General features: G+C 40.7%; 5 protein-coding genes across 11 annotated transcripts; 1 reads left to right on the top strand and 4 right to left on the bottom strand.

Annotated features, from left to right (window-relative positions):
* Positions 1-1,170: 1,170 nt before the first annotated feature.
* On the bottom strand, positions 1,171-4,694 carry LOC115755053 (transcription factor GTE4-like). Of its 5 annotated transcripts, none has more exons than XR_007197412.1 (6): positions 2,786-4,694; positions 2,648-2,693; positions 2,424-2,543; positions 2,264-2,336; positions 2,002-2,113; positions 1,171-1,473 (listed from the first exon to the last, which is right to left on the bottom strand). XR_007197412.1 is itself a non-coding variant. In XM_048274153.1 (5 exons), exons 1-4 carry the CDS (start codon positions 4,346-4,348, stop codon positions 2,308-2,310), a joined length of 1,752 nt encoding a protein of 583 aa, XP_048130110.1. In that variant the 5' UTR covers positions 4,349-4,694; the 3' UTR covers positions 1,171-1,473; positions 2,264-2,307. The 5 variants fall into 5 exon arrangements, 3 of the variants coding, with proteins under 3 accessions (XP_048130110.1, XP_030550173.1, XP_030550172.1); XR_004017036.2 differs by having other exon boundaries at positions 1,911-2,113; XM_048274153.1 differs by lacking the exon at positions 2,002-2,113 and having other exon boundaries at positions 2,424-2,537.
* Positions 4,695-5,796: 1,102 nt separating this feature from the next.
* Positions 5,797-24,883, bottom strand: LOC115755058 (malate dehydrogenase, mitochondrial-like). Of its 2 annotated transcripts, XM_048274169.1 has the most exons (9): positions 24,856-24,883; positions 17,749-17,752; positions 8,662-8,948; positions 8,042-8,215; positions 7,547-7,715; positions 7,343-7,404; positions 7,099-7,220; positions 6,866-6,983; positions 5,797-6,221 (listed from the first exon to the last, which is right to left on the bottom strand). In XM_048274169.1, exons 3-9 carry the CDS (start codon positions 8,920-8,922, stop codon positions 6,081-6,083), a joined length of 1,047 nt encoding a protein of 348 aa, XP_048130126.1. In that variant the 5' UTR covers positions 8,923-8,948; positions 17,749-17,752; positions 24,856-24,883; the 3' UTR covers positions 5,797-6,080. The 2 variants fall into 2 exon arrangements, with proteins under 2 accessions (XP_048130126.1, XP_030550182.1); XM_030694322.2 differs by lacking the exon at positions 17,749-17,752 and having other exon boundaries at positions 8,662-8,958; positions 24,852-24,868.
* LOC115755056 (tRNA dimethylallyltransferase 9) lies at positions 10,228-15,972 on the bottom strand. Its single transcript, XM_048274161.1, is given in 13 exon segments — positions 10,228-10,825; positions 10,946-11,082; positions 11,156-11,292; positions 12,275-12,350; positions 13,017-13,111; positions 13,272-13,366; positions 13,593-13,756; positions 13,758-13,816; positions 14,026-14,224; positions 14,785-14,893; positions 14,995-15,037; positions 15,117-15,170; positions 15,654-15,972. Coding segments are annotated over 12 exon segments (1,386 nt in total). The 5' UTR covers positions 15,918-15,972; the 3' UTR covers positions 10,228-10,825; positions 10,946-10,991.
* On the top strand, positions 17,461-19,470 carry LOC115755057 (protein trichome birefringence-like 31). Its single transcript, XM_030694321.2, has 5 exons — positions 17,461-17,893; positions 18,009-18,180; positions 18,259-18,458; positions 18,592-18,738; positions 19,107-19,470. Exons 1-5 carry the CDS (start codon positions 17,478-17,480, stop codon positions 19,459-19,461), a joined length of 1,290 nt encoding a protein of 429 aa, XP_030550181.2. The 5' UTR covers positions 17,461-17,477; the 3' UTR covers positions 19,462-19,470.
* LOC115755052 lies at positions 19,472-24,889 on the bottom strand. Of its 2 annotated transcripts, none has more exons than XM_048274150.1 (6): positions 24,709-24,889; positions 23,097-23,276; positions 21,302-22,835; positions 21,087-21,197; positions 20,161-20,261; positions 19,472-19,948 (listed from the first exon to the last, which is right to left on the bottom strand). In XM_048274150.1, exons 2-6 carry the CDS (start codon positions 23,178-23,180, stop codon positions 19,745-19,747), a joined length of 2,034 nt encoding a protein of 677 aa, XP_048130107.1. In that variant the 5' UTR covers positions 23,181-23,276; positions 24,709-24,889; the 3' UTR covers positions 19,472-19,744. The 2 variants fall into 2 exon arrangements, with proteins under 2 accessions (XP_048130107.1, XP_030550170.2); XM_030694310.2 differs by having other exon boundaries at positions 21,293-22,835; positions 24,709-24,887.
* Between the last annotated feature and the right edge of the window lie 703 nt (positions 24,890-25,592).

Here is a 25,592-nt window from a genome sequence, read left to right on the forward strand (position 1 = left end):
CACTAGCAACTTATTGGCAATGGATAGCCAGCTTGTGACTTCAGGACTTGAAGGGGTGGGGGAATGGGAATAGGAGAGGACAGGAGGTGGACATGTAGCTTTTATGTGAGGCCAGGGAATAGATTGATCATCTCCTCCTCTTCTTCTTCTTCTTCCATTCATTTGGAACATATGAGATAGAGAGATGTGTTGTGAGATGTGCCGTCGTTCCGCTTTCTTGTATCGTCTTACTTGATCAAATGCATGTGTCGATAATTATCTGCTGCATTAACTCCATCGTTTTCAAGTTGAAAGTTCTCTGATTTGATTTAGTCCTAACCTAAGTAGTTTAGTTGAAGGTGTATCAAAATTGAGTGAAGCTATACCGAAAATTGCATATCACGATTTACCTATGAAAACACTTCTCAATCATTATATCATAACAAAATAACAATAGAAATACTTAAAGTCGGAACCAAACGGACCAAACCCAAGCATTTAATTTATTCCAAGGTGTACCATTAGTTTTGCCGCGGTTTAGAAAGTTTTGACTTAGTTCAAGGCCAAAATTGAAAATTTTCTCAAATAATTTGAACAAATTCAGAAAAAACTGAAAATTTTGTTAATATCATTATTTTCTCTTAATCAAAGAATGACCTTATCGAACTTTTACGTTATATGACCCTCTTATAATATTATAGGCAGGGTGTCGTGCAATTAAAAACTTTACCACATAATATTGAATGTGATATGGTATATCTTAAGGATACCATGTTAATGAGGTGAGGATTAGTTAATTAAAAACCCCAAATAGAATAGCAAGTGAAAATAATATCAAACCAATCTTACTTGAGGAAATTGTCTAATAAGTCTTAAACCTATTGTATGAATATCAATTTAATTATAAGTTCCAAATGCATCCAATAGTCTACAAACAACATAAAACCAAAGTGATAAGGGGCAATATATGTTCAATAACATGATTGGATTGATTACGAAATTAAAAAGAAATTTACAATTACACAGATATAATCATATCCTTGATTAGATTGAAAGAAAAATAAAATGAGGAAAAAAAGAAAAATAACACCTGTATATAGAAGGCTATATTTTTATGTAGGGGCATGATAAACGAAAAAGCAAAAAAAAAAAATCTAGGAATAGCACTTTAAAAAAATAGGCAATGGAAAAACTAGATAAATATGTACAAATATGTAAATATTTAAGCTCGCGTACTTGTCTTTCCAGATTTGAAGAAAAAATCAAGCACGGTTAAATGGGTAAGACGAGAGTCAGAAAGAATGTTTTCTGGTATTATGATCTCGTGATGTTTCATCACGGCCACCTCCCAAGGACTAGCAAAGAATTTACATCTTTCACAACAGGAAACCACAGGGACAAAACGAAGGCCTCTCATGGCAAGGAAATGACACCCAAAAGCAGCAATTCAGGAAGTAGAAACTCGGAGAACTTCACCTGAGGTTTCTATGTAACCTGCCACATCCCACACCAAATCGAGATTAAGATATAAGGCATTCTTTTTGCCACTTTCAATGAGCAAGAATGACGGGAAAAGAAACCAAGAACGAAAAATAGAAGCCTGAGAATGGAGTGATACCACTGATAAATCACATAGCTCAGGTGAAATCAGACACCATTCTGAACGTAAATACAAGGATGGCAGTACAAGTCAATGTTTAGAGGGGAAAAAAGAACAGTATCTGAACTGATAAAAGCATGCTAACTTCAAGATACCAGCTCAAATAGGGAGGCACTCCAAGTGCAATCATCATTGAAAATGACAAAAGACATGATCATCCAATTTGATCCTCCTACTGAAAAAAAATAATGGCGGTACAAGACTCGCTTAAAAAAATTGTCATCACAAAATCTTACTAGGTTCCTTGAATATGTTCCTCTTATTTAGATACCTGTTTCTACCAATTTTGTAAACCATGCTTTGCACCACTAATAAAACTATGATCTCTGATAAAAATTCGTCAGATGAAGATTGCTTCCTACTTCCAGCATGAAGGCAGATCAGCTCTAAGAGATAACAGTGCAAAAGCCGCAGCTGCATCTCCCAAGGCCAACAAGAATCGTTCTGTGGCTATATGAACTATGCACGAGGTAACTGCCAAAGAATGTGTATGAGCAATCGTTGCATGAGCATAATGCAGAGAGCCAAAAGTATTTATAGAGCAATAACAGCATGTTCTAAACTGTCATTAACAAAATAAGGCACAAAATGCAGTGATTAATAACTAGACAAGACTATGCATACCTTGATTAAACTTAGACGAATACAAGAATCACAAGTAGCTGATATTACAAAGAGGACCTATCACTGTCAGAATCTGCACAGGTAACATCAGAAAATCAATCACATTCAAACCCTAGATCAAAGACTCGATGGTGAATATGCAAGGAAGCTAGATTATTACCAGTTGAAGAAGATCCAGAGTCACTACTAGAACCACTTGAACTACTTGATTCACTCACATTAGCACCTAGCTTTTCTAATAGAGGTGGAGAATGTACAACTGCATTTTCTTCAGCTGGCCCTGCATCCAACAGTCATCGAAAAAAATATTGCTTGTGAATACCAAAGGCAACATTTAAAAAGGAAATCATAAGTATTCCTTTTTCAAAATTCCGTAGTTGTTACCTTCCGCATTCTCTGTTGGTGCCTCCCCAACGACAATGACCTCATTCTGCATTAGATGAGATCAATACCTGATCAGCACTAACAAGACTTTGAGAAAGAAAGGGAAGGAAATCAAAATCGAAAAGATTGTAGTTCTACCATCTCAGCCACAGCATTGCCATCTTCAGTGCATGATTCAAGAGGAACCTCAGCCTTCCTGCTGTTCTTGGTGAGGCTTTTTTTATGATTATTCACAAAGTTATCCAGCTCCCAAAGAGTGTGAGAATCAACACTGTCAATATCGACTTCAATCTCATCCTCCTGTTGAAATAGATGAGGATTCCTCTTCTTTATTATCTGAACAACATCCTCCAACTTTTCTGAAGGTAAAGTTTGGAGGTCTTCACTAAGCCTTTGCTTCTCCTCATATGTCATATCCCTCTTGTGAGAATCCTGGGCTTCAGGATTCTTAGGAACTGGCTTCTTACCTGGATGTCCGGGAATGGCAGGCTTAGTCCTAGAATCCACTGGCAATGGCCTAGACTCTGATTTATCCAAATTTTCCGCATCAGAATGTACTGACGATGCTGGCGGAGCTATGAGAGCAGGAGTAGGAGCCTTTTTGGAAATATGTGTTGGCAAACTCACATCATATCTATGATCAAGATTGTTCTCCTTCTCTATGACTTTCCAACTGTCTTCGAATAACTTCAGCATTGTCTCAGCCATGAAGTGAACATCCTGGCCTTTAGGATTGTATATCATTGCATTATGAAATGTTAATCTCACATCCTCTGCAAACTCTCTGGGTGACTTGTACCAGTTCTTATTCAACCTAGACTTCACAGTACCCAAATCCATTGGATGCTTAATGATGGTGAAGTAGTCATGCAACCCAAGCTTTTTAGGATCCACAGGCGTGTTAAAAACCCACCCATATTTGTGCTTCATTAATCTAGACAACAAACTGTCACAACTCTTATACAATTGACTGGAATGCTTATCAAGCCCAAAACTCGGTCCCCTATCATCAATCGTTCTGTTTGATTTTTTCATCTTCTTGTTGCTCTCCTGTGGTCGGAACTTGTCCTTATGAGCGACCGATTCTGAATGCGGATGAAGCTGATTCACCTTAGGGTTTCTTCTATCTTTCCCTAAAATCTCCCTACCAACGCCATTGTTGCTATCAGCCATGGAAACACCATGACCTTGAAAAGGCTGAGGAACTGGTACGCCCACGGAACCCACTTCGGAGTTTACACGCACTAACGTCCCGGCCTTACCAACAGCATCGCTTGCCGAATAACCGTTAACTTGGATCTCCTTAGATTCAAGTCTCTTCAGCAAGTTCTTAACTTGATCGAGCTCTCTCATCAGCTTTCTCTTAAGCTCTCTAATCTCAAATTTCGATCTTGAATCGACACTAATCCGAACACTGCGACCAAACAAAGCATAACCAGGCGTCGAGCTACCTTTTGCTAATTCACGCACCTTGGACAAACTCGCCCGCTCCAAACTCTGACTCGAGGAATCATCAGACGCCACCGCATCCTCGGATTGAGAGCCCGCTTGCGGGATCAACGAGTTCTTGTACTCGGTCGTGACAACCGGGGTCAGCGAGGATTGAGTGCCGAGTCTCTTGCGCGAGTAGACTTTGCTGCCGTCCGCCCGCTTTGGCTGCTTCTCTCTCGAGTCCTCATCTCCGATCAGCTCCGAAGCCATCGACACAGTCTGCACTCATAAAAACCCAATGAAAAGTGCTCTCTGAAAAGCGTGGCTTTTCCAGGGATTTCCAAATCTATTTGGAGAACAAGAATCCCAAACAGGACACAGTAGGATTAGCTATAAACCCCAAACTTTTTAGGGTTTACTGGAATTTGGCTTCGTACGGAACTTGGTCTGTTAGGGGGGTGGACTGTGAAGCACGGAGACAGCGATCGATGCAAGTAAAAAAGAAAAGGAGAGAACAGGAAGCCAGAAAGAATTTCGAATTAGGGGTTTCTGTCCCTATGCCAAACCCTAGACTTCCATGAGCAGACCAAAATCAAAAATTTTGAAAGCAAACATATAAACGACACCGTTCCTACCAAAAAAAAAAAAACATACACAAAACGACACCGACAAAGCGGGAGTTCTCGGTGTCAGGAGAGACGGTAGCACTTCAACTTCTTGGGCTTGTCCGGAGACACCGACAAAGCAGGAGTTCGGTTTCGGCCCATTTACTTGATAACGAAGTCTAAGCTTTGATAATCTTTAGCCTGACGAACTGCCCAGATTAGATTGAATCAGTGTTTCAGTTCCCAATTCCATAAAATTGAAATCGGTGATTTTCAATTTGATTCCTGATTTTGAGAGGGAACTGGATCGTCAGACTGATTTTTTTTATTTATTTCTTAAATATAAACCTAATAATCCACCTGTTTTTTTTTATTTCTTAATGTAAGCCTAATGTTGATTAATTTATTAAAATTAAAGCCCAAGTTGTCCACTCCTACTAATAATTCACCATTTTCATTGAACTTCCAGGGAACAGGTCCGGCTCCCAATGCCGAGGTGGAACCCGACCGAACTAGGAACCGATCTTCCCCTAATAGTTAGGGACGTCGATACCGGCATGTGGTTACCTAAGAAGGAAAAATGACGCAATGGTCCCTGATTTTAGTCCAACATGTAATATCATTCCTAACCTTTTAAATTTATTTAATGTGGTCACTGAATTTGAATTAATGAAATCACAAAATTGAGCATTTTTATATTGTTTATGGATTAAATTGAATATGTATCTAAAGTTCAGAGATGATATTAAACGAATTAAAAATTTAAGAATGATATTACGCATAAAGCCATAATTCCAAAACCATTCGTGTGATTCTCCCTTCCCAAAGAAAGTAGCAAAAGGTGGGGCGATCTAGACGTACTTGAGATTTTCCTATCTCGTAAGACTCATGTCACGAGCCAAGACCCCGAAAGGGTCGCTGACGAATATATATAGCAAGCAGCCAAGCGTTTTCTCAAAATGATGGTCGAAACTAGGCAAGTAATTGAGATCGACAGCTCTTTTAGAAGCTGTCATTTGTCTATCATAACCGAGGTACCACAGTTTGCAATTTCAATTCCTAGACAAAGTCATTATCCGAATGTGGAAAGTCTTCGTGGTAAGATACCCGACATCATGGGCAGTAATACATGCGATGCCATTCCTCGCTCTTCAAAGCACACAGCAGAATGCTCTTATTACACAGTTGAAAAATCCTCCCCTCGAAACGATTTGAGGTCTATCTAGGCTGCTTCTGTTAAATTTATTCAACACAGTCTACGTGACTCCTACTCCATCGGAAATAGCGCAAGCCGGTGTAAAACTACAACATACTCAACAATGGAAAATGGAGCAAAATTCCATAAGGTTTCGATAAACATTGGTTGGATAACTTGATCAGCTAATGATTCGGTTAATTTAATTCTCGTTGGTGAACTTGATTCCCTTCTCAATTGATGCTTTCAGCTCAGGTTTCAGCTTCTCCAAGCCTTCTTGCTCGTAGTCAGAGAGAGGACCCAAATCCAACACTTTCTCCACTCCATTCTTTCCAAGAATCACCTGCACACACGCAAAGTTCGTCAGGATCGTTGCTTCCAGTGCTCTTTCCATGAAATCTACTAAACAGATGATAGGAAAAGGCAGAAGTTAATGCAAGTGCACTGCAAAGGAAACAAGGATTGAATAAGCACACTTGGGCATGTACAGTGATATCTTTGGGCTGAAAATTAACGTAGTCCACATGATTTTAAAAGTAAAATGAAGTCTTGGTCCACAAATTTTCATTATAAAGTAATAGTAATGACACAACACATATTGAGATAGTGATGTCCACTTACAAAACCAACAAAGATGCAGAACCTGCACATATTCTAGGATGCTTACATCGTCCCCTGCCTTCAACACAAACTCGAAATAAAGAAGCGTAATTGGTGTTCAGAGTAATGGGAGATTCTAATACAATCAAGGGACTACGGCTACCAAAATTATCTCCGCACATCCATCAAGAGATCCCAGTCATGCAGCGTCGCTCTAACGCCTCACTTTCTAATGACAAGTAACTCAAACTAGCAAGGGAGGCATGACAGGGAAACTAATACTATCTTATCCACAAGGTGTGTGGAGTGGAGATGAATATGTATCTATGCCAGCTATGAATGCATAACACATAATTTAGAGCATTAACGAAGTTAAGATGAGTCAACCTTAGAAGCAAAGAAGGGCAGTTCCGTAACGCTAGATTGCACGAATGAACACTGTACAACATCGGGAACTCCATTGAGTCCCTTTAAGCAAGCATCAGCAAATACTGCTCCAGCATAGCTACATTCATAAAGGGACGTGTCAGTAAAATAAGAAGAATTTTTCCTAACGGGTTTTGTTAGCTTTTACGGTGAAACCAGTGTTGTCAAGAAGTGATATAAAAGGGAAGACTTACGCCATAGACAGTGTGGCAGAACCCTTTCCAGCCTTTGCCTCCACTACTTCAGTTCCACCATCCTGGGTCCTTTTGGTAAGTGCCTTGATAACATCCTCTGGTAAATTGGCTTGTGGAGTGGCCTGTTAAATACAAGTTAATTGAACCTTATACCACAAAGAGTTTACAGAGAAAGATCTTGCAAGGTAATGTGAATATTGTATTTGTGATGATTTATTTCGCTTTCAAGATAAGAGGGACAAACTTGTGAAAATAGTGGGAGGATAGTTATGCCAGCATGACCTCCAACAACGGGTACATTCACCCCTGTGAGCAAGGCAGCAGACAATGATATTTAAGGGAAAGAAATATTGACAAGTAATCTCTCTAATAGTAAGAAACTAATGGTGAAAAGATGATGATACGGAATAGAAAAAAGGAATCAAGTTCTATAGATGCAGATAAGTACCTGTGACTGGTACATTAGCTTTTCCAGCATAGAAAGTCATGGCCCTAACAACATCAAGAGTTGTTACCCCAAATAATTTCCGCTCATCATAGGTTCCAGCCTTTTTGAATACCTCAGCAGCAATTGGAACTGTTGAGTTCACGGGATTGCTAATCATATTCACAATTGCCTGATCGAATGAGTAATTTTCTTCTAGTCAGATAACCAGGCAATAAATGTCTCCGTGAATCAGATACGCAAAAAGATGGTAACCATGCATGTCGAACAAAATATCTCTGGCCTATTTTGCAGTAATGAGCACTCTGAACTTCAGATTCAAGAAATAGGGAAGTCAGCAATATCATAAGGGAGACTCAGTTGGTTAAACAGGGACCTGTTTTTTTTTTTTTTTTAAGTTCCCACAAGATGCACAATAACCAGCTATAATCTACATGCTAATATCTACTATATGTGGTCTTCATCTTTTCATTCCAGCAATAATTTGATTATACTCACATTGGGGCAGTATTTAGCGATAGCAGTTGAAAGAGACTTGACGATGCCAGCATTAATGTTAAAGAGATCATCGCGAGTCATTCCAGGCTTTCTTGGCACACCTGCTGGAATGATCACGAGATCTGCTCCCTCGAGAGCTTGTCCTAGCTGGTCTTCACCCGCATAACCAGTAACCTACAAGGAAGCAACATCACTGATGAAAATTACAACAACAATTGAGGAAATGACACCGGATAGCAGTTGACATGAAACTGGAACACGGTCCCTTTGACACAAACAAGTCCGAGTAGATACGATCAACCATATAGCCAAAAGTTCCCATGGACGACGGGAGTAGAGTCGCCCTGAGAACTGTCCTATGATAGGGACGAGTCTGATGACAGAATACCAAACAATCAAAGACTCCTACTAACTGTTGCATTAAAGACTTCCATCCGAAGCGATTCTACATTTTCTTATTGACTGCCACCGGATCGACAGGCTCCGAAGTCCTAATGACACTCATACTCGTAAAACTACTCAACACTTCATTCACCGAGAACACAAGTTGGGACTGAGGTTTCCGAAGGAGTAAACATGAAGTTCAGGAGTGACGCGAGCGAGGAGCAAAAGACAAGTACCTCAGATCTAGTGTTGATGTGGCTGACGTCGGCGGCGACACCGGGAGTGCCGCCGATATCGTAGAGGGAGAGCTTGGAGACGAGAGGGTTGATCTTCATGAGGAGCGCGAGCGGCTGGCCGATCCCGCCGGCTGCTCCGAGCACGGCAACCTTGTGCTCCAGCACGGATTCCGAGCTAAATCCGCGGCGGAGAAGGTGCGAGTTCGAGGGCGCTGACCTCGCCACCGCTGATCGGAGAGATCTCAACATGGCAGTCCTCATTGCTTCTTCTTTGCTTCTGCTTCTGGAGAGAGAGAGTTGCGAGTCTCGAGGAGTCCGACTTTACTCTGTGTCTGTCCGTCAATACTTATGGTTGGTTTGGAGGAGGAACAAGAATATGCAATTTCTTTTTTGCTGTCTAAAGTCAAATGATTATTATCTCAAATTGAAAAATTAAATAAATAAATGCATGTCTAGACGAGGAGAACAATCATCCTGCGAGCTTTTCGGCTCTTTTTGTTTCTCCTTTTCAAAATGCATGCTCGAAATTTAAATTAATTTTCACGACAACTAACCTTGTTATTCAGATATAATTGAGCTACCTAACGTTTAGACATATATCTGTCTATGGACACATTTTATCCATAGATGAGGGTTCCTCCATCGGTGTTGTGCGGCGAGTTTTCCGAACTCTTACCACATCACATGAGGATCGACGGCCCTCGCCCGATTTACGGAGAGTTAATTCCTTTCTCCATCTCCTTTTCTTTACTTTTCATCCCGAGCTCTTCTTTCTTGCTCTCTCCTTTTTTAGATCCTTTCATTTTATTGCTCATGTCTTGAGCCAGTCAGAAAGTGACGCGTGTACACTACGAGCATTCAAAAGTCCACATCGACATTCTGGAAGAAGCAACTTGACAAAATGGCTGAACTTTTTCGAATGCGCAAGGGTTTTCGATGACATTGAATTCCAGGAACAGATGCTATAGATGTAAAATTAATTCTAACGGTGGGAAATTGTTCGTGCGTATCAAAATCCGAAACTTTAGCTTTGAGATGGAATCTATCTTTTGCTGTAAGAGATACGATTGGTCCCTGGGCAACAACTAGATACGCAATTTGAAAAGGACCGCTTTCCACACGACGACTTGGGTTGGAAAATCATCACCTGCTCGTGGCGTACAGCTCTTGCTCGCACCAAGCAATCAAACCAAGAAAAAGGCCATTCCCGAACTAGAATAAAGGGGCTTTACATGATGTTTAGGTAGAATTAAGAGCTTCAAAAGCCTAGTCCAAAAACAACATGACTAGCTTCTTATTGGAGCGATTCCTAAGCTTATTTCGTTGTACCAAGTCGGCAGCAGAAGTTATAGATGCTTTGTATCTACAGGTAGGATGATAGCTCGAATGCAAATTCAGATGCGTGATCGAAAACTCCATGGGAAGACAGTGAACAGATGGAGGAGACGGTCGGAGTCCAAGATCGAGTCTTCGCCGTTACATGATCCTGCTGCTAACAATTTGTTTCTTTGACTACTTTCTAGAAAGGAAAAAGTAAAGAAACTTTGCCAGATCATCAGCTGGCCATTTATCAAGAAGTACAAGATTTCATTCCATATGCAATTAATATTACAAGATTGGAAGAGAAGCCAAACGAGTGACTCCAACGGAAGGTGACAATAGGAAAGTCCAATCAAATACAACTGTAGAGGCCAATGCAGATGAGCCACAATGTGTCCAATGATGAATCTGCTCAGAATGAATCTACATCAGAGGCGAAATGTAATGACAAAACCAAAGACTCAATTGAGGATCCGTGCATCCACTTTTGGTTTATGGTTGTTTCTACACATGGCAAACCTCAAATGCTGCGAGGATACTAAATTCCTTAGCATGAGTGCTAAACGATGATGATGCTCATTTCCCCACTGACGTCCAAACCAAGAAGAGAGGTTGGGGCAATACACCTTACTGAACTTGCATACCTGACCGGATGATCAAGGAAATGGACAGCATGACAGGAAAGATCTTTCAATATATGAGCAAGCTGGTTGAATGATCCTGTAAATGGTCTTGTTTCTGGAACGTCCAGTCCTTGGGGAAAGTTCTACAATTGCTTTCACTCTCAGTTAAGATTGTTCAAGTGATAACTTAAAAAAAAAACAAAAAAGATTTGCATCCTTTGCTGCAGCGGGAATCAGCGAGCATATTATGGTAAATCCAATATCATGAGGAAACAAAGATATTGGCCAAAAGCAACAGCACAAATGATGCACCTCTTGAAGGTCAGTGAAGAAATGGTCACCATGTATCCAAGTTCTGTGAGGTCATGACGAGCAAAGTATCTTCACTCAGGAGAATGAATAAGTTCTTTCTGTTGATCCCTGGGTTCTCCTGATCCAATCTATAATATCCAAACAATCTTCGCGAGAAATGAAATGCCTTCACATGCAAAGAGATTACATTCAGATAATGCAGCGAACATTTGCACCAACACTGTCTTTCTGGCTAGTACCTGTTTTCGGTACGGTATGCCTTAAGTTCGGCAACTTCACGGTGGCCTGAGATTTTCTTCATTCTAAGTGACTCAGGTACATTGAACTCTCCAGTTTGGTCATGGTACGCATGACAAATGAAGTTGAGAACCTTTTCCTGCAAAGTGAATTCTTTAGAGAAATTTGTAGCCAGTAAAACAAAAGCTAACACGTATCGAGAGTATCCATCACAGAAGACTGCTTATTTTTCTAGGACACACTCAACCCTCATTCACAATGCATTGCTAAGCAGGCTGCTCACTCTATAAGTCTCACGCCTTCCTACTTTGAATAGCTACAACCAGCAAGCACCATTATAAAACAAAGAGAAAAAATAGACATTTAGGTTAGTGGTATCCATATTTTATTAATTACTATTTTCTTTAGAGAAAATGGACGAGGTGTTGAAGTATGTCCCGTGTTGCTTGACAACGCATTCTAAATGCTTTCTATATTCATGTGGTCTCCTTCCACTTATTAGCTTAAGCTTTTGAGTTGGACTTTTTAACATGACATCAGAGCCACTACTATCCCTTTTGCCGTGAATGTGCGTGGGAAAAAATTCCTCAAAAACTCCACGTGAATGTGCGCTGTCAAAAAGTGCCGCTCATAATCCGGCTTGTGAATAGGGGTGTTGAAGTATGTCCCACGTTGCTTGACAACGCATTCTAAATGCTCTTTATATTCATGTGATCTCCCTCCACCTATTAGCTTAAACTTTTGAGTTTGACTTTCTAACACGAGGTGTACCTGAATAGTAGACGTCCGACAAAGCCAAAATACCTAGAGATTATGCACTGCCATTCATGACGCACAACCAGAATAACACAAACAAGAAGTGAAGAATGCTATGGATTCAACAATAATTGACGACCCTATTCCTTGCAGATTGCCAGTCATAAAGACCTTGCTTTTTTTTTTTTTTTTTTTTTTTTTTTTTTCTGGCTATTTGAAACATGTAGATATAGGATTTTCAGCAGTGTGAACTTAATGCTCTATTAGCAACTCTAGACAAACTCAATATGGCTAAGTAACCCAGCACAATTGCATATGTACAAACAATATCCTTGAAGTATCATTTGAATGTAAAGCAGTCAAACCAGTGGTTGAGAAGCATCAAGCCAGTTATAAATATGCTCATTCCGGAACCATGTCATCTGCCTTTTTGCAAAATTTCTGCATGAGGCAAAGAATCTTTCATCAACTGAACAGGAAGAAGTTGTTAAAGAACAGGCGATACTATAATTATCATCAATTAATCATGCACGTGGTAGACAAAATACCAATTGCAAGTGACACCTGCATTTCTCATTGGTACAACTTCAAATAACAATTTTCAATAGAAAAAAGTAAAATGGGAAAATTAAAGAAGAGCATTCCATATAGCAAATTAATTTTGGTGTTTCCTAATTCTCTGTCTGGAAAATTGTGCAGATATTTCTAAAAATGTCCAAGTACAACATAATCCATTCAAGAGGTTGTTCCCATTTCCATTTAAGTTCCCGACTCCCTCTCTCCTCTCTCAACAAGAGAGAGAGAGAGAGAGAGAGAGAGAGAGAGAGTTTTCCCACTCAATTATTGTAGGCATCAGCGGAGAGAAAGGAGGCATGAGGCTCCCCAACTCCTGCAGTTCCTCACTACTCCTACACACACATAAGCTTGACGCCTATATTTGACCCTAAAAAGAAGCCATGCCTACCTCAGCATGAAAATAAAGCTCCATACTTATAGGCCATTTAACACAAGAAGCTTAAACACACTGATCGTGAAGTTAAGAAAAATAAAGAAAATATTTAATTAGCATATGATACTCATGTCTAGATTACTATGTATGTGCATTACCTGGATGCTTTCTGAAACTCAGACAAGAAAGCGAAGAAATCCCGTGCAGAAGTCCTACCTTCATGTTGCCTACACCACATCAGGTACTCCATTGCCTGTAATCAAATCATTAGCTCTAGCATAAAAAGTGAGAGAAAAGAAGAAAGCCAGAGTTGGAATGAAATGATGGCCAAAAACAGCAAAGATTGTCACTGAAGTGCATTAACGAAGGTGGAATTCACAGGCTGGCTGTGCATCACAAGTCAGATTCCTCACTTGTCTGTAACCAATAGCTCGAGTTGCAGAATTTGAATTTGGGAGAAGACCCTCGTCAAGAAGCCAACGAGCTTCCGCCAAAATTCCATCATTCCCTGCTAAACATGCCATGTAAAATTTCTTACACGAGACATGTGATTAAGTACACAAACTGTGCTTCATATTCATGACATGCTAAACTTCTCCAGAAGTTGGGATTTATTATAGCCGTGCAGGGGGTGCAAACATGTACTAATAAGGAAAAGAAAAGAACTCTCTCTAAAAAGCAGAGCTCAACATCCCTACGATGAACAATTGATTCCCTCAAATGAAATTGCATACCTAAAAGCATATCTTCACATCTGAGATCTAGCGATCTATACAGATCAACTCTTGGACTTGAGAGGAAAAAGCAAATAAAATCGTAATCCAAATCCTTCGATCTAATATCCTCAAATGCAACAGAAGACTTGACTTCTTGACTTCCATCACTCATGTTGGATTGGAACTTCCTCCTTGTATGAGTCATAAGGCATCTCAAAAGCAGATGGAGGTGCTCCGCTGGACTGTTGAAAGAGAGAACATCATATGCATTATCAACATATTAAATCATTACAAATAAGCAATATGGCCAAAGCCTTCCCCTCAGCCATCATACAGAAAGAAAAGCATAAATATGAGTTCCTTGATCGGGCAAAAGACTTTAATTAAATGCAAAAGGAAATTATGATTTACTCAAAAGATTGTAATTCATAAGATAATGTCATGGACCAACCTTAATTATCTCAAGACTCCGCCTGAGGCGGTACCAATCATTTGCAGCCAAGTGCTGGGCCTTTGGGTCACCGGCTTTGACCACCAACTGCACAGCTGCATTCCAATCACCATTTTTTTGCAAGTCTGCAAGCTCTGAGTAGACTTCAGATGATATTTCTGGAGAGGCTTTCGGAACATCTGGCTTTCCATACATATACCTAATAGTTTGCAAAATGTTGATGTGACACTGGAGTTGGCACTATCTTCTTACAAATTTCAATACACTGAACTGGCATAAGAAGACCATTCAAGAGTTTAAAACGACAATACACAGACAACAATCTTACTATGACTGAATATCCATGCAGTATAAGAAAAGACAAGGTTTGAAACCCAAAAACTCCTTCCAATTGAGCAACTAGAGTGCTATCCCAGGCTTCCATCATTCTATCGAAGTCGATTTGCTTTATAAAAAGAAGATATCAATGAACTTCTGTGCAAACAAGCGAGTGCATTTAGAAAAATGAGCCAGCAGGAGACCATCTAATCCCAGGAATACATACTCTTTCAAACTAGCTTCTATATGCCAAAGCAGACTTCAGAACAGTAGACTTCACTGAAAAGATACAACAAACTTAGAAGTGGTGGAAGACACCTCATCAGGCATTCGGGAGAACTTTGGGATACCAAATTCTTGGATTAGCCTTTCAAAGAAAAAGCGGAATAAGAGACAAAAGCCACGCAAAGCTCTTGAAGCCAACCATAAGAAGATACATACCATCGCAAATACAGACCAGTCCCTCCACTAACTATAGGAACACGATCACTGGAGAGAATATCTCTAGTAGCTTGCCTTGCATCCTCGAAAAATTGGCCAACAGAATAATCTGCCACAATGTTAAGATAGCAAGCTCATGGAACAATTTCCCTTAACCAGGCAAATGAAACAAGTCTTGTTGTCAACATTAATCAAAATACAGCAATATACCTTCAGATGGATGTAATACGTCAACTAGATGATGTTGCACCTCCTGAGTAAAGTGCAATCGACATTGTCAGAACACAAATTTCGATTTGAGAAGTAAAAAAATCTGCAAATAGTCTATGAACCTTTCTGTCCCTCAGGGAAGGCTTTGCAGATCCAACATCCAGACCCCGATAGACCTGTAACACAGATGGAAGAGATATTCCTCAACCAGAGAATCAAGATCCAAGATTACATAACCACGGCATGCATCTTCACCTCACAGAAGATGGATATCATTCCCAACCAAAGTTACATAAATGCAACAACGCACTTTCCAATCCTGTTACGGATATAGCTGACCGCTCATAAACAAATAATTTATTGATCCCAGTGTTGTGTTACTAAGGTATACAGCTGAGCACCTGTCTTTACAGAACAGCAAGAACAGAAGAAAACTATTGTCACTATCCGAGCACCGCCTGATTCGTCCCTCACTTTCCCTCATCAAACGAACATAAATAGAAGAATCCTCAGCCTAACCACACTATACCTAAGAAGCAGCTACATTTTTATAAAAGGATCCACCAGTAACACTACTCATCATCCATAACCATCAATCCCGCATTCCCACCCTCGCCACAATAAACTTTGAAAGTACGAAGAGAGAGCAACAGCCCAACCTGTACGGAATCGGCGCTGATGATTTCGCCGTTGAGCCGCCTGGCGAGCTCCAGCGCCAGCCTGCTCTTACCAGCTCCGGTGGGTCCGGAGATCACGATGACCTTCTGCTTAGCCTCCGAGCGCGAGACCGAGCAGCTCGCGGCGGAGAACCGCCGGCGGCAAGCCAAGCGCGACCGAGTGGTCCGACGACGGAGAGGCTCGACTGGCCAACGCAGAGGGCGGAGGCAACAGGTTCGGAGGCCACACGCTCCGCCACTGAACATGGTGGAAGTGATGCTAGTTCTGAGTGTGGTTATCGGAATGTGGAACAGAGGAAATGGGGAGAGGGAGGGAAGACACGAGGCCTTTATATATATATATATAATCACAGTGCTGTAGAGTGTAGATGTTAATTTGCTGACAATAACTCTCTTTTTTTTTCATAAATTAATTATGTAAATTCGTGTCTTAGTTCTATTCTTTCTCGATTAACATTTCACTTTTTTGTAATCACAATTTTACGGCTCACGCAGATCCGGAATTTTTGAAACTTCATAATTCTTGAATGCGACGAAAACGTAATTTGTTGACCACGCATGGGTATGTTTTAAACATAATTTTTTACAATTTTCTAAAAGTTCCATTAATATTATAAATTTGAGATAAATACATCGAAAGTCCTAAAACTTGTCACGAAAACTTTAAAAGAGTGCAATTAAGTTCATAAAACTTGTCAGAAAGTGTATTAGTTCTCAAATTTTTAAAAAGTGCAATCAAGACCTAAAACTTGTTAAATTGGTAAAATTAGGCCATTCTATTGATTGCACTTTTTGAAAGTTTTAGGACTCAATTGTATTTTCATAATAAATTTTAGGACTTTCAATACACATATCCTCCATAAATTTTGTTAGAAACACAAAATCACTACGTCATGCTTTTATAATTAGCACCGACACCGACACGCGATACGACACGACACGGCACGACACGCCAACACGTCATTCTTAACAAATAGAAAATTTCGACATATTGGGATACATTGCATATTGAATATATATTTTTTTATATACATGATAAATCATACTAGCAGCGGGTTTCTTCTTCTTCTTATATTATATCACGATTATTATTTTATTTTATTTTGCTAGTTGAGTATATTATTTTGGGATGGCTGGGTATATGGCTTAAGTATATATATTTTTGATAAATTTATATTTTGATCCATAATTTATTGAAAATGATTAAAATTGATCGGTGCATGTCAACATGACGCGTCGGGATGCTTGATTCGCGTATCGCTAGCCCGTCTAAAGTGCTGACCACGGGTTTGTCGCATGTCGAAGAGTGGCGGAAAAAGTGTCGGAGTGTCGGAGAGTGTTGAATACGACACATAAACTCCAAAGAGTGTCGGTGCTCCGTAGATGCTTTTTAAGCATGGAATATTGTTATGTGTTCATCCACATTTATTGAAACGTGACCTTAAAATGAACTTACGGATGAAGAGTATATGCATGCAAAGTTTCCAAATGCTTAATATTAACCCAACAAACTAAATCTCAAAATTTCGAAAGAATAATGAAAATTAAGTTGATCCCCAAATAAAGAAAGACACATCTTTTATGTCCGCTAGAAACACGAGTCGGATAGAAAACGGAGGGAGAAACCAGAACAGCAGCGACGTCGTAATTGCTTGTCCCTAAGACAAAAGTATCCGACTCTAGCTATCTTCACAAAACAGATATCTAAAGATCAAGATTTACCAACCGGTGGTTGCATGAAGCGTAGTCCACCCACGCTTAAGACTCAAGATACTAACTCCAAGCACCACCCCCCATCCAAAGAGAATGCACATCCTGAGAGTGGATTTCAACATTTTTCTTCCCTCATCTTCTGATCCGAAGATGAAGACGAGATCCCCGCTCGACCGCCAAGTCCAATCCCTCTTCCCTCTGGCGCTGGCCTCGGTTCTCATCATAGGAACAGCAAGGCTAGTCCTGGACAACCTGAGGAGCTACAGGAGCGATGCGTTCCGGCTTCGCGGCGAGCACAGAGTGCCGATGCTGGTATTGCCTGAAGATCGGATCAGAGACGAGTGCGACGTGTTCCAGGGGCAGTGGGTGTGGGACAATGTGTCGTACCCTCTTTATAGAGAGGACCAGTGCCCTTACTTGGTGAAACAGGTGACTTGCCTCAAGAATGGCAGACCTGATTCTATGTACCAGAACTGGAGGTGGCAACCAAATAGATGCAACCTACCGAGGTGACTTCATTTTTCTCATGACCATTTCCTTTTTCGTGTATTTCGATCATATTTGTCAGTTCCCGTGGGAGTTATAAGTCGGCGTACTGACCGTTTTGTCAGCTATATCTCTCAGGTTTGACCCTTGGATGATGCTGGAGATGATAAGGAACAAGAGACTGATGTTTGTTGGGGACTCGATACAAAGAACCCAGTTTGACTCCATGGTGTGCCTGGTGCAATCTGTAATCCCTGAAGGAAAGGGGTCGCTCCGAAGAGTCCCTCCCAGGAAGATTTTCACCATTAAGGTACACCTAGACATTCTCTTGACACATTGGAAAGGAAAACCTAAGGCTTGATCTGGCATTTTTCTCGACACCTGGCAGGATTACAACGCCTCGATTGAGTATTACTGGGCTCCCTTTATAGTCGAATCGATATCGGATCACGCCACGAATCATACCGTCCACAAGAGGCTTGTCAAGCTTGACTCGGTTGCCAATCACAGTAAGTACTGGGAGGGAGTCGACGTGCTTGTGTTCGAGAGCTACGTGTGGTGGATGCACAAGCCTCAGATCAATGCAACGTGAGCTCTTCACCATAACAGTCTCTGATCTTTCTTGCGATATACACAACCCATATGTCGCTTCTACTTCATTATAGTCGAACCAACTCTGAACCGTAGTAGTGACCGGGTGTATTTTGCCTTCTTTTACCAGATATGGTTCGAGAGACAATGTCCGAGAATACAATGTTACCGATGCATACAGATTGGCTTTAGAAACTTGGGCAAATTGGATAGAATCAAGCATCGACCCTCAAAAGCAAAAGGTTTTCTTCATGAGTACGTCCCCAACACATCTGTGGTGAGTATCCCTTCTAACATCACTGTTTATATGGTGCATAGGACTAAACTTATGGCCATCAGAAGGAGAATTAGCCGTCATCTTCTCTTTAATTGTTTCAAGAGAGTTTCTTTTCTAGACTGTTCATGCTTAGGACATGTGTTATTGGAAACTTTCAGAAATGGGGTTTTTATGCTCTTCATGCTTGTCATATGTCTACCCAGTATTCATATCAGTCAAATTGTTGTTCTGTTTGCTGTTCGGTCCGAGCATTCTCAGTTTCCTCTTGCTTTGGTACGGAAGTCGACACGGTCGTGCAGATACAGTATATTCAAGCATCAACATTATGGCAGCACTAGTCATTAGTCTGTTATTCCTATGGTTTGCAGGAGCTGGGAATGGAGACCTGGAAGTGATGGAAACTGCTTCAGTGAATTATACCCTATCCAGAGTCCATACTGGGGCAGTGGATCAAACCTTGAGATCATGAAAATAGTACATCATGCCCTACGACAGCTAAAGATCCATGTAACATTCTTGAACATAACTCAGATGTCGGAGTTCAGAAAAGATGCTCACACATCAGTTTTTACTGAGCGGAAGGGCAAGCTCTTAACAAAGGAGCAGAGATCTGACCCCAAATCGTTTGGTGATTGCATCCACTGGTGTTTACCAGGAGTCCCTGATGCATGGAATGAAATTTTGTATGCGTACTTGTTAAAAGATCATCGAACCATTCTATAGCTCCAAGCAAAACAAAGTCCAGATCTGAAATTTCCGACACAAACAAGTACAACTTGGGTGCAAAAAGGTTTTATGTAGCCAAAGGAAAAACAAAAGATATCTCCTTACGAGTATATCATTCTATAGGAAGCTCTCTTCTTTCAACTACATTTTTTTTTTCACCTCCATATCTTGACAAAACCTCCTGGCATCATTCTTACTAATGTCAACAGTGGATCATCCTCGAGTAAGTCATCCCTACAGTAAAAAAAGCCGGGTTTACCTAAAGAAGTATAGGTATGACCTATAATAGTTCCCAATCAGCGTCAATTTGATGTTCTTGCGAACTCTGACAGTCTGAAAAGGCTGAGATTGCACGTGGTGAAGTAGTATGTTCTATTTCCCGATTAAGCTCGCTCTCAATTTGACTGTCTTCATACCATATTCCAAGCTGTTCATATTCCTTCACTGTCCTTTGTCTTGGAGCAAAGGTGTCCATGATCTTCTTCTGAATGGAACAGACAAAGGAGTATCATTTAGCTGGGATGAGAGACAAGTTTATGATAACATATCAAAATGAATCAAAGTGAGATTGATGTCTAGCATGAAAACATGCTCAAAGATGAGGGTGAACGATCTCAGGGTTCACAATGTAAGCTTATCCAAATGCTAGAAACAAAATGCATGTGCTTGTGTGAGGCGGAGAGAGAGAGAGAGTACCTTGAATGATCTGATCCGTTGGATCCTAAGAGACAGAGCATATAGTTCACGAGAATCCAAAGCAACACAACTCTCCTCAAGCTTCACCTCCTCGTCCTTATCTGTGATATCAATGTTGAGGATAGTTACATAAGCATAAATTCACAGGATAATCAATGCAAAATCAGAAAGACAATCAAAAGATAGCAGAGCCAAACAGAGATATAACCATGGAGAAAGTCAGCAAAGGGAAGTCATACAGTCTAAACTTTCATTTTTGCAATTGAGGTACTTTGACCGAAATCCCATCAATGATTTTAAGAATTGCTGACATGACCTCTTGGCAATCACATGACAATGACAATGCACCCTACTCAGCCTTAACTTTAGAAATGTTAAAGAACTTATGAAATCAAGTACCAGACTTATATATATATATATATATATATATATAGAGAGAGAGAGAGAGAGAGAGAGAGAGAGAGAGGCAGAGGACCGCCTCGTGCAGTTGAGGGTTGACTTGTCAGCCCTTTGCAAGCAACAGCAATGGCAGAAGGGCCAGCGACCCTCTTACCGTGGCTTGCATTGGGTTGCACAGCCCCTCCACCGTGGATTGCAAGTATAATGCGATTGAGTTAGGCTGACATGAAGCTCAATTGGACACCATGTCAGCACAATGTGGCCACCACATTAACATATTGTTGGGAATTTGCCGGATTCTAGTGAGGGTGCATCAATTGCATTTTAGTGCATTGCATGATTGAAATCAAAACTCAGACCAGATTGAAAATAGTACCGAAGTTTGGGACCACTAATAGAGTTTACCCATATGTCACATAATGACATGAGCATACACATTAATCACTTCCAAAAACAACATATGCAGGAAAAGATGCACATTATGGTTTAGAAAAGGACCATTCTGGAGTCTAAAGATGGATCCTTACCTGAAGAGAAAGAGAGATCATGAAATTCAGCAGAATCAGCGAACTGAATGTGCTCTTTTCTGTGGGCTTCAGTCAAAGAAATATCGTCACTAAACGTAGAGGCATTTTCCACTGTAAAAGGATATGGGGCTCATGAAAAACTTAAATCGTCTATGAATGGAAAAGATGTAGAGATTTTGCAACCAAAGAAATCTGAAAATACTAACCACTTCCACCTGATAGGGCAAATGGGGCAAAGTTGGATCTATGAGGTATACACCTCGCAATACCAACTTCTTCATCACAAAAGCTCCCCCTTTGAAAGTTAACTTCAGGCAAGATTTCTGACTCGTAAGATTCAACTTTCACTGGATTGCTTAAGCTTTCAAGGACCCTTGTCTTTGCCTCTTGCTCATGAGATGCAACTGGTGAAGACATATCAGATGCAGCGATCATATTAGAAGCACCAATGCTGCACACAGCTTCAACTGTGAAGTTGTCAGAAGGGACAAGGTCCTCCTCAGCATGAACTGAATTTGCAGGTGAAAGCTTGTTTGAGCCTAAACTTGCAGTGTTTGCAATATCATCGCTAGGGAGATGAATGGACAGAAAATCAGCTTCACATAAATCCTTTTCAACCGAGGAGATTAAGTACACCTCAGGTGCAGATGACCCCCCCGGCATGGCATTTTCCTTCCAAAACTTGGGAGCCTTTTCCTCGGCCAAGGCACCATCTGTACACCCTAAAGATAATCTGGACCGTTCACCCTCGAGCAAATGCACAGAAACTGGAGCCTCTGGGGAGTCGCACATATGCCTTTGTTGGTTCTTTGCACTACCGAAAGCAGTTGGTTCGTCCAGTAGTACCATATCTGAGGACTCTGGCACCTCAAACAAATTCTTAGAAGAGGGATTATGAGTTTGAGACTCACTTTTTTCCTGACTAGCATCGTCCAATAAATGTCCTGGTGGGTTCTTCACACTATCAAAAGCAAAGGTTATGTCCAGCAATTCCAATGCTGAAGAAGTCTCCGGTACCTCAAACAAATTTGGAGAGGAGGGATCAGAAGTTTGAGATCCAGTTGGCTCCTGACTAGGGTCGTTGATTGTATGTCCCAGTTGGTTCTTCACACTATCAAACGTAGTTAGCTTGTCGAGTAGTCCCAAATCTGAGGAAGACTCTGGCACCTCAAACAGATTCTGAGAGGAGGGATTAGAAGTTTGAGGTTGACTTTGTTCAGGTTCCTGACTAGGATTGTCCAATGTATGTCCTGGGTTCTTTACACTATCAAAAGACATGTGTTCATTGGGTAGCCCCACATCTGAGGAAGACGCTGGCACCTCAATCGAATTCTGAGAAGAGGAATTAGAAGTTTGAGGTTCAATTGGTTCCTGAAAAGGGTCCACATGGCAGGTCACCTGCAATTGTTCTGTGATCATCTGGACATGCTCATCATTGCTTTCTACTCTCTGCGGATCTAACCGGGGGTCCAATATAAAAGGATCAGGTTTGCTCAATTCCTGATCCACATAATTCTCTAAGGGGCAGGCCACCTGCGATTGGTTTGGGATACTCTTCCCAGGCTCTTTTTCAACACTTTTCATTGAATTAGCACTGCCACTGGTGGGAGTATATCCTTCTGAATCCAAATGAGGATTGAATCTCATGACATCTCTTTCAGGACGTTGCACGTCATGGAAGATTTTAGAGCAAAGCCTCTTCATCTTCTCACCAACAGCTTCTACTTGTTTTTCGATATGATCAAAATCCTGTATGAAAGGTGTTCAGTATCAATGAACAAGCTACTTATTAGAGTAGGAAATATAACCATATGTCTCTAAACCACACATATAATACATGCATGCCTCGTAAGATTTTATCCCAATTGGATAGTTGATACCATGCAAAATTCTTTCTAGTTATAATGACAAAGACGTTAAGATTATCTTACCTGAGAAAGAAGGGAAAAGCTGAAACTAAAAAAGATTAAAAAAAAGAGAGAGAGAAAGTATAGAAAAAGTGAATTTTACCTGCTTCATAGTCCCATCCCCTTCCTGGAATAGTGTTTGGTAGAAGTGGCCAAACCAGCTCTGACGTTTAGCTGACAAATCCATTACGATGTTGATTTACTTTTTCCAAGAATTAATACTTGGAAAAGCCTCCTTGTCTTGAAGAACAAGAGGCACTATTCATACTCAAGAATGAGGAACCTAAAGAGACACATTCAAAGAAAAATAAATGCCCGAAACCAATGTTAACATTCCATATGCTGATGTGGAAGTTTATGAAACTAGTCACTACCAGTAGCTAAATGCTGAACATCTAACAGTCATCGTAGCACATCGAATTGCTCACAATAATCATACCATCAGTAAATCATCTTTTACCCAATTCTACGAAAGAAAAAGAAAGAGGTCTAAACAGTGAAATCTTGTGCTTTCCATGCTTTACAAGAGTAGCAATCACGTCGATAGACCGATAATGGAATGGGGTGACTGAAGGGCCTAATTTTCTATCGAATCTTCTGTCCTGCTCTAGGAGTTGTACACCTCTCCAACCACAAGGAGACCATGTCAAACAGAACATTAAAGCACACGCAAAGTGGAAAAATTAAGTCTCCCTACTCCAGTCAATACATTTGAAAATGGAAGAGCAGCAGTTAAGGTGATTATAATGAAGTTCACCAGAAATAGCAACAGCTTTTTAATATTATCTCAGCAAAAGAGCCAGCAAGACGAAAGAAGGTTATTATGGTAAGGAGACAAAGAGCTATGACAAATTGGACCTAAAACGATAGCTGAACTAGAAGAAAGACACAAAACAACTCAAACTGCGACTGCTGCTAAAACTTAGATACGAAGTAGTAAGTACAGAAACAAGATTAAGGGTAACGAAAATCAGAAAGCTGGCCCCAGAAACATCAGTGGTGCGATGGAAAAAGGTCATGAAATTACAGTTGGAGAACAAAGCATCGCGAGTGGAAACGCTAGAGGAGTGGACACAGGAGAAGGTATTGACTAGGCTCATTCAAATAGGCCAAGCCAATCAAACTTCAAAGAGAAACAGACCCATCTTAGACTCTGCTTAGAAGAACATGTACTCTGCATGTGTTCTGGCACAGGGGCACCATAATTGGTTCTACTCATCAAAACAACAATATGAATCAGAAATCTACAAATACCAAGCATTCAAATTCTTAACCACAAATTCTTCTAACCAGCTACGTCAAGTTCGAACTTCTGGAAGCAGCCCGAAACAAATTGCAAGCAACACAATCGCGAGATTACGATACGCTGCACAATCAGCGTCAGACCAAGGTCCCAAACAAATTCAGAACACACAAAACCCTGTCAACCCCAATCGAGACAACTCGCGGCAGCACCATCCTCTAAACCCAGAAAAAGAAAGTACTGTAACACCATACTAGAAAGACTCAGCAAGGAATCTCCCAACAAGCGACTCGCAGCACGGAAACTCCCAGCCCCTACTCAAAGTGAGAGCTCGATCACTTCGGTTCCGACTCAGGAGCCGCCGAAACGAAGTCGAAACAGCGCGGCGACGCGATCATCGGAGACCACAAGCGAGACGGAAAGAGACGGAGCCCACCACCGATCGCGTGGGGAAAGCCGGTCAATCGGTTACCTGGAGGCGTGGAGGAGAGAGGCTCGCCGCGGAGAAGCGCGTGGGGCCCGCAGCCATGGTCTGCGGTTGAGCTGATGAGCGCGCGCGAGACACAGAGAGCGAGAGCATGGAGTTCGCTGGCTTGGGTCGACAAGGAAAGATATAGAGAGAGAGAGAGAGAGGGTGGCGGAGTCGAGGAAGATGCTGAACCGATGACTCCTATCATTAAAAGGTCGTTATTTTGTCCTATCAAAATACTTTCACTATTGATAAATATTGTTTAATAAACCAGCCAAGTTACATTTAATTACGAAAAATTTTCAAATAAGGGCATGCAAGTTCTCGCCCAATCGTTAGCTCTCACCGGCCAGAGCAAAGAAAAATAATGAGAAAAAAGAAAACAAAAAGTAAATAACAGTTTAAAAATAAAATTATTTTTGGACGAAAATGCCACTAATCAAAAGATTTAGTCAATCGGCACTTCTTTAAAACTATTATGACCATTTCAGACTCTTATTTAAAATAATGTTCTCAACAAAGTTTTATTTAAAAAAATAATGGCACTTTACAGCTTTATTTAAAATTTTCCACATATTTATGGTCCAATTAAGATAGCGAGTTCAAAAAAATTTTGCTTTCGTATTTATTTTTTGGTTGGATATTCTCATAATGTAATTGGAACGTTTCCTGAAAAGGCATAGATTGATAAGATTGTTGTGGGTCCCACGCATGAGAGGGTTTACTATCACGCATAGAGATGTAGTTCATAGGTTAGCCATGTCTTTTTTCTAATTTCCTAAGAATTCCAAACTTTAGGTTCAATTCAATTTTGTGCCAAAATTTTTTATCCAAAATAATCCCAAACTTTTTCACCTTAGTCTAAAATCTACCCTCTGGATCTTTAG

Source organism: Rhodamnia argentea, chromosome 2 (assembly GCF_020921035.1).
Source record: "Rhodamnia argentea isolate NSW1041297 chromosome 2, ASM2092103v1, whole genome shotgun sequence".
NCBI classification, from domain to species: Eukaryota; Viridiplantae; Streptophyta; class Magnoliopsida; order Myrtales; family Myrtaceae; genus Rhodamnia; species Rhodamnia argentea.

What these genes read in the sequence shown, in the direction of transcription:
- LOC115755053 (XM_030694313.2), bottom strand. Translation starts at nt 4,348, where the DNA reads ATGGCTTCGGAGCTGATCGGAGATGAGGACTCGAGAGAGAAGCAGCCA. An exon ending in ACCAACAGAGAATGCGGAAG is followed by an intron (nt 2,544 to 2,647) that starts GTAACAACTACG and finishes TGTTGGATGCAG; the next exon opens with GGCCAGCTGAAGAAAATGCA. An exon ending in CTCTGGATCTTCTTCAACTG is followed by an intron (nt 2,337 to 2,423) that starts GTAATAATCTAG and finishes TTACCTGTGCAG; the next exon opens with ATTCTGACAGTGATAGGTCC.
- LOC115755058 (XM_048274169.1), bottom strand. Translation starts at nt 8,922, where the DNA reads ATGAGGACTGCCATGTTGAGATCTCTCCGATCAGCGGTGGCGAGGTCA. An exon ending in ACATCAACACTAGATCTGAG is followed by an intron (nt 8,216 to 8,661) that starts GTACTTGTCTTT and finishes GCTTCCTTGTAG; the next exon opens with GTTACTGGTTATGCGGGTGA. An exon ending in TCCTCCCACTATTTTCACAA is followed by an intron (nt 7,221 to 7,342) that starts GTTTGTCCCTCT and finishes TGTATTTAACAG; the next exon opens with GCCACTCCACAAGCCAATTT.
- LOC115755057 (XM_030694321.2), top strand. Translation starts at nt 17,478, where the DNA reads ATGCACATCCTGAGAGTGGATTTCAACATTTTTCTTCCCTCATCTTCT. An exon ending in GGAAGATTTTCACCATTAAG is followed by an intron (nt 18,181 to 18,258) that starts GTACACCTAGAC and finishes GACACCTGGCAG; the next exon opens with GATTACAACGCCTCGATTGA. An exon ending in ACGTCCCCAACACATCTGTG is followed by an intron (nt 18,739 to 19,106) that starts GTGAGTATCCCT and finishes TATGGTTTGCAG; the next exon opens with GAGCTGGGAATGGAGACCTG.
- LOC115755052 (XM_030694310.2), bottom strand. Translation starts at nt 23,180, where the DNA reads ATGGATTTGTCAGCTAAACGTCAGAGCTGGTTTGGCCACTTCTACCAA. An exon ending in GGGATGGGACTATGAAGCAG is followed by an intron (nt 22,836 to 23,096) that starts GTAAAATTCACT and finishes CCTTTCATACAG; the next exon opens with GATTTTGATCATATCGAAAA. An exon ending in TGCCCTATCAGGTGGAAGTG is followed by an intron (nt 21,198 to 21,292) that starts GTTAGTATTTTC and finishes ATCCTTTTACAG; the next exon opens with TGGAAAATGCCTCTACGTTT.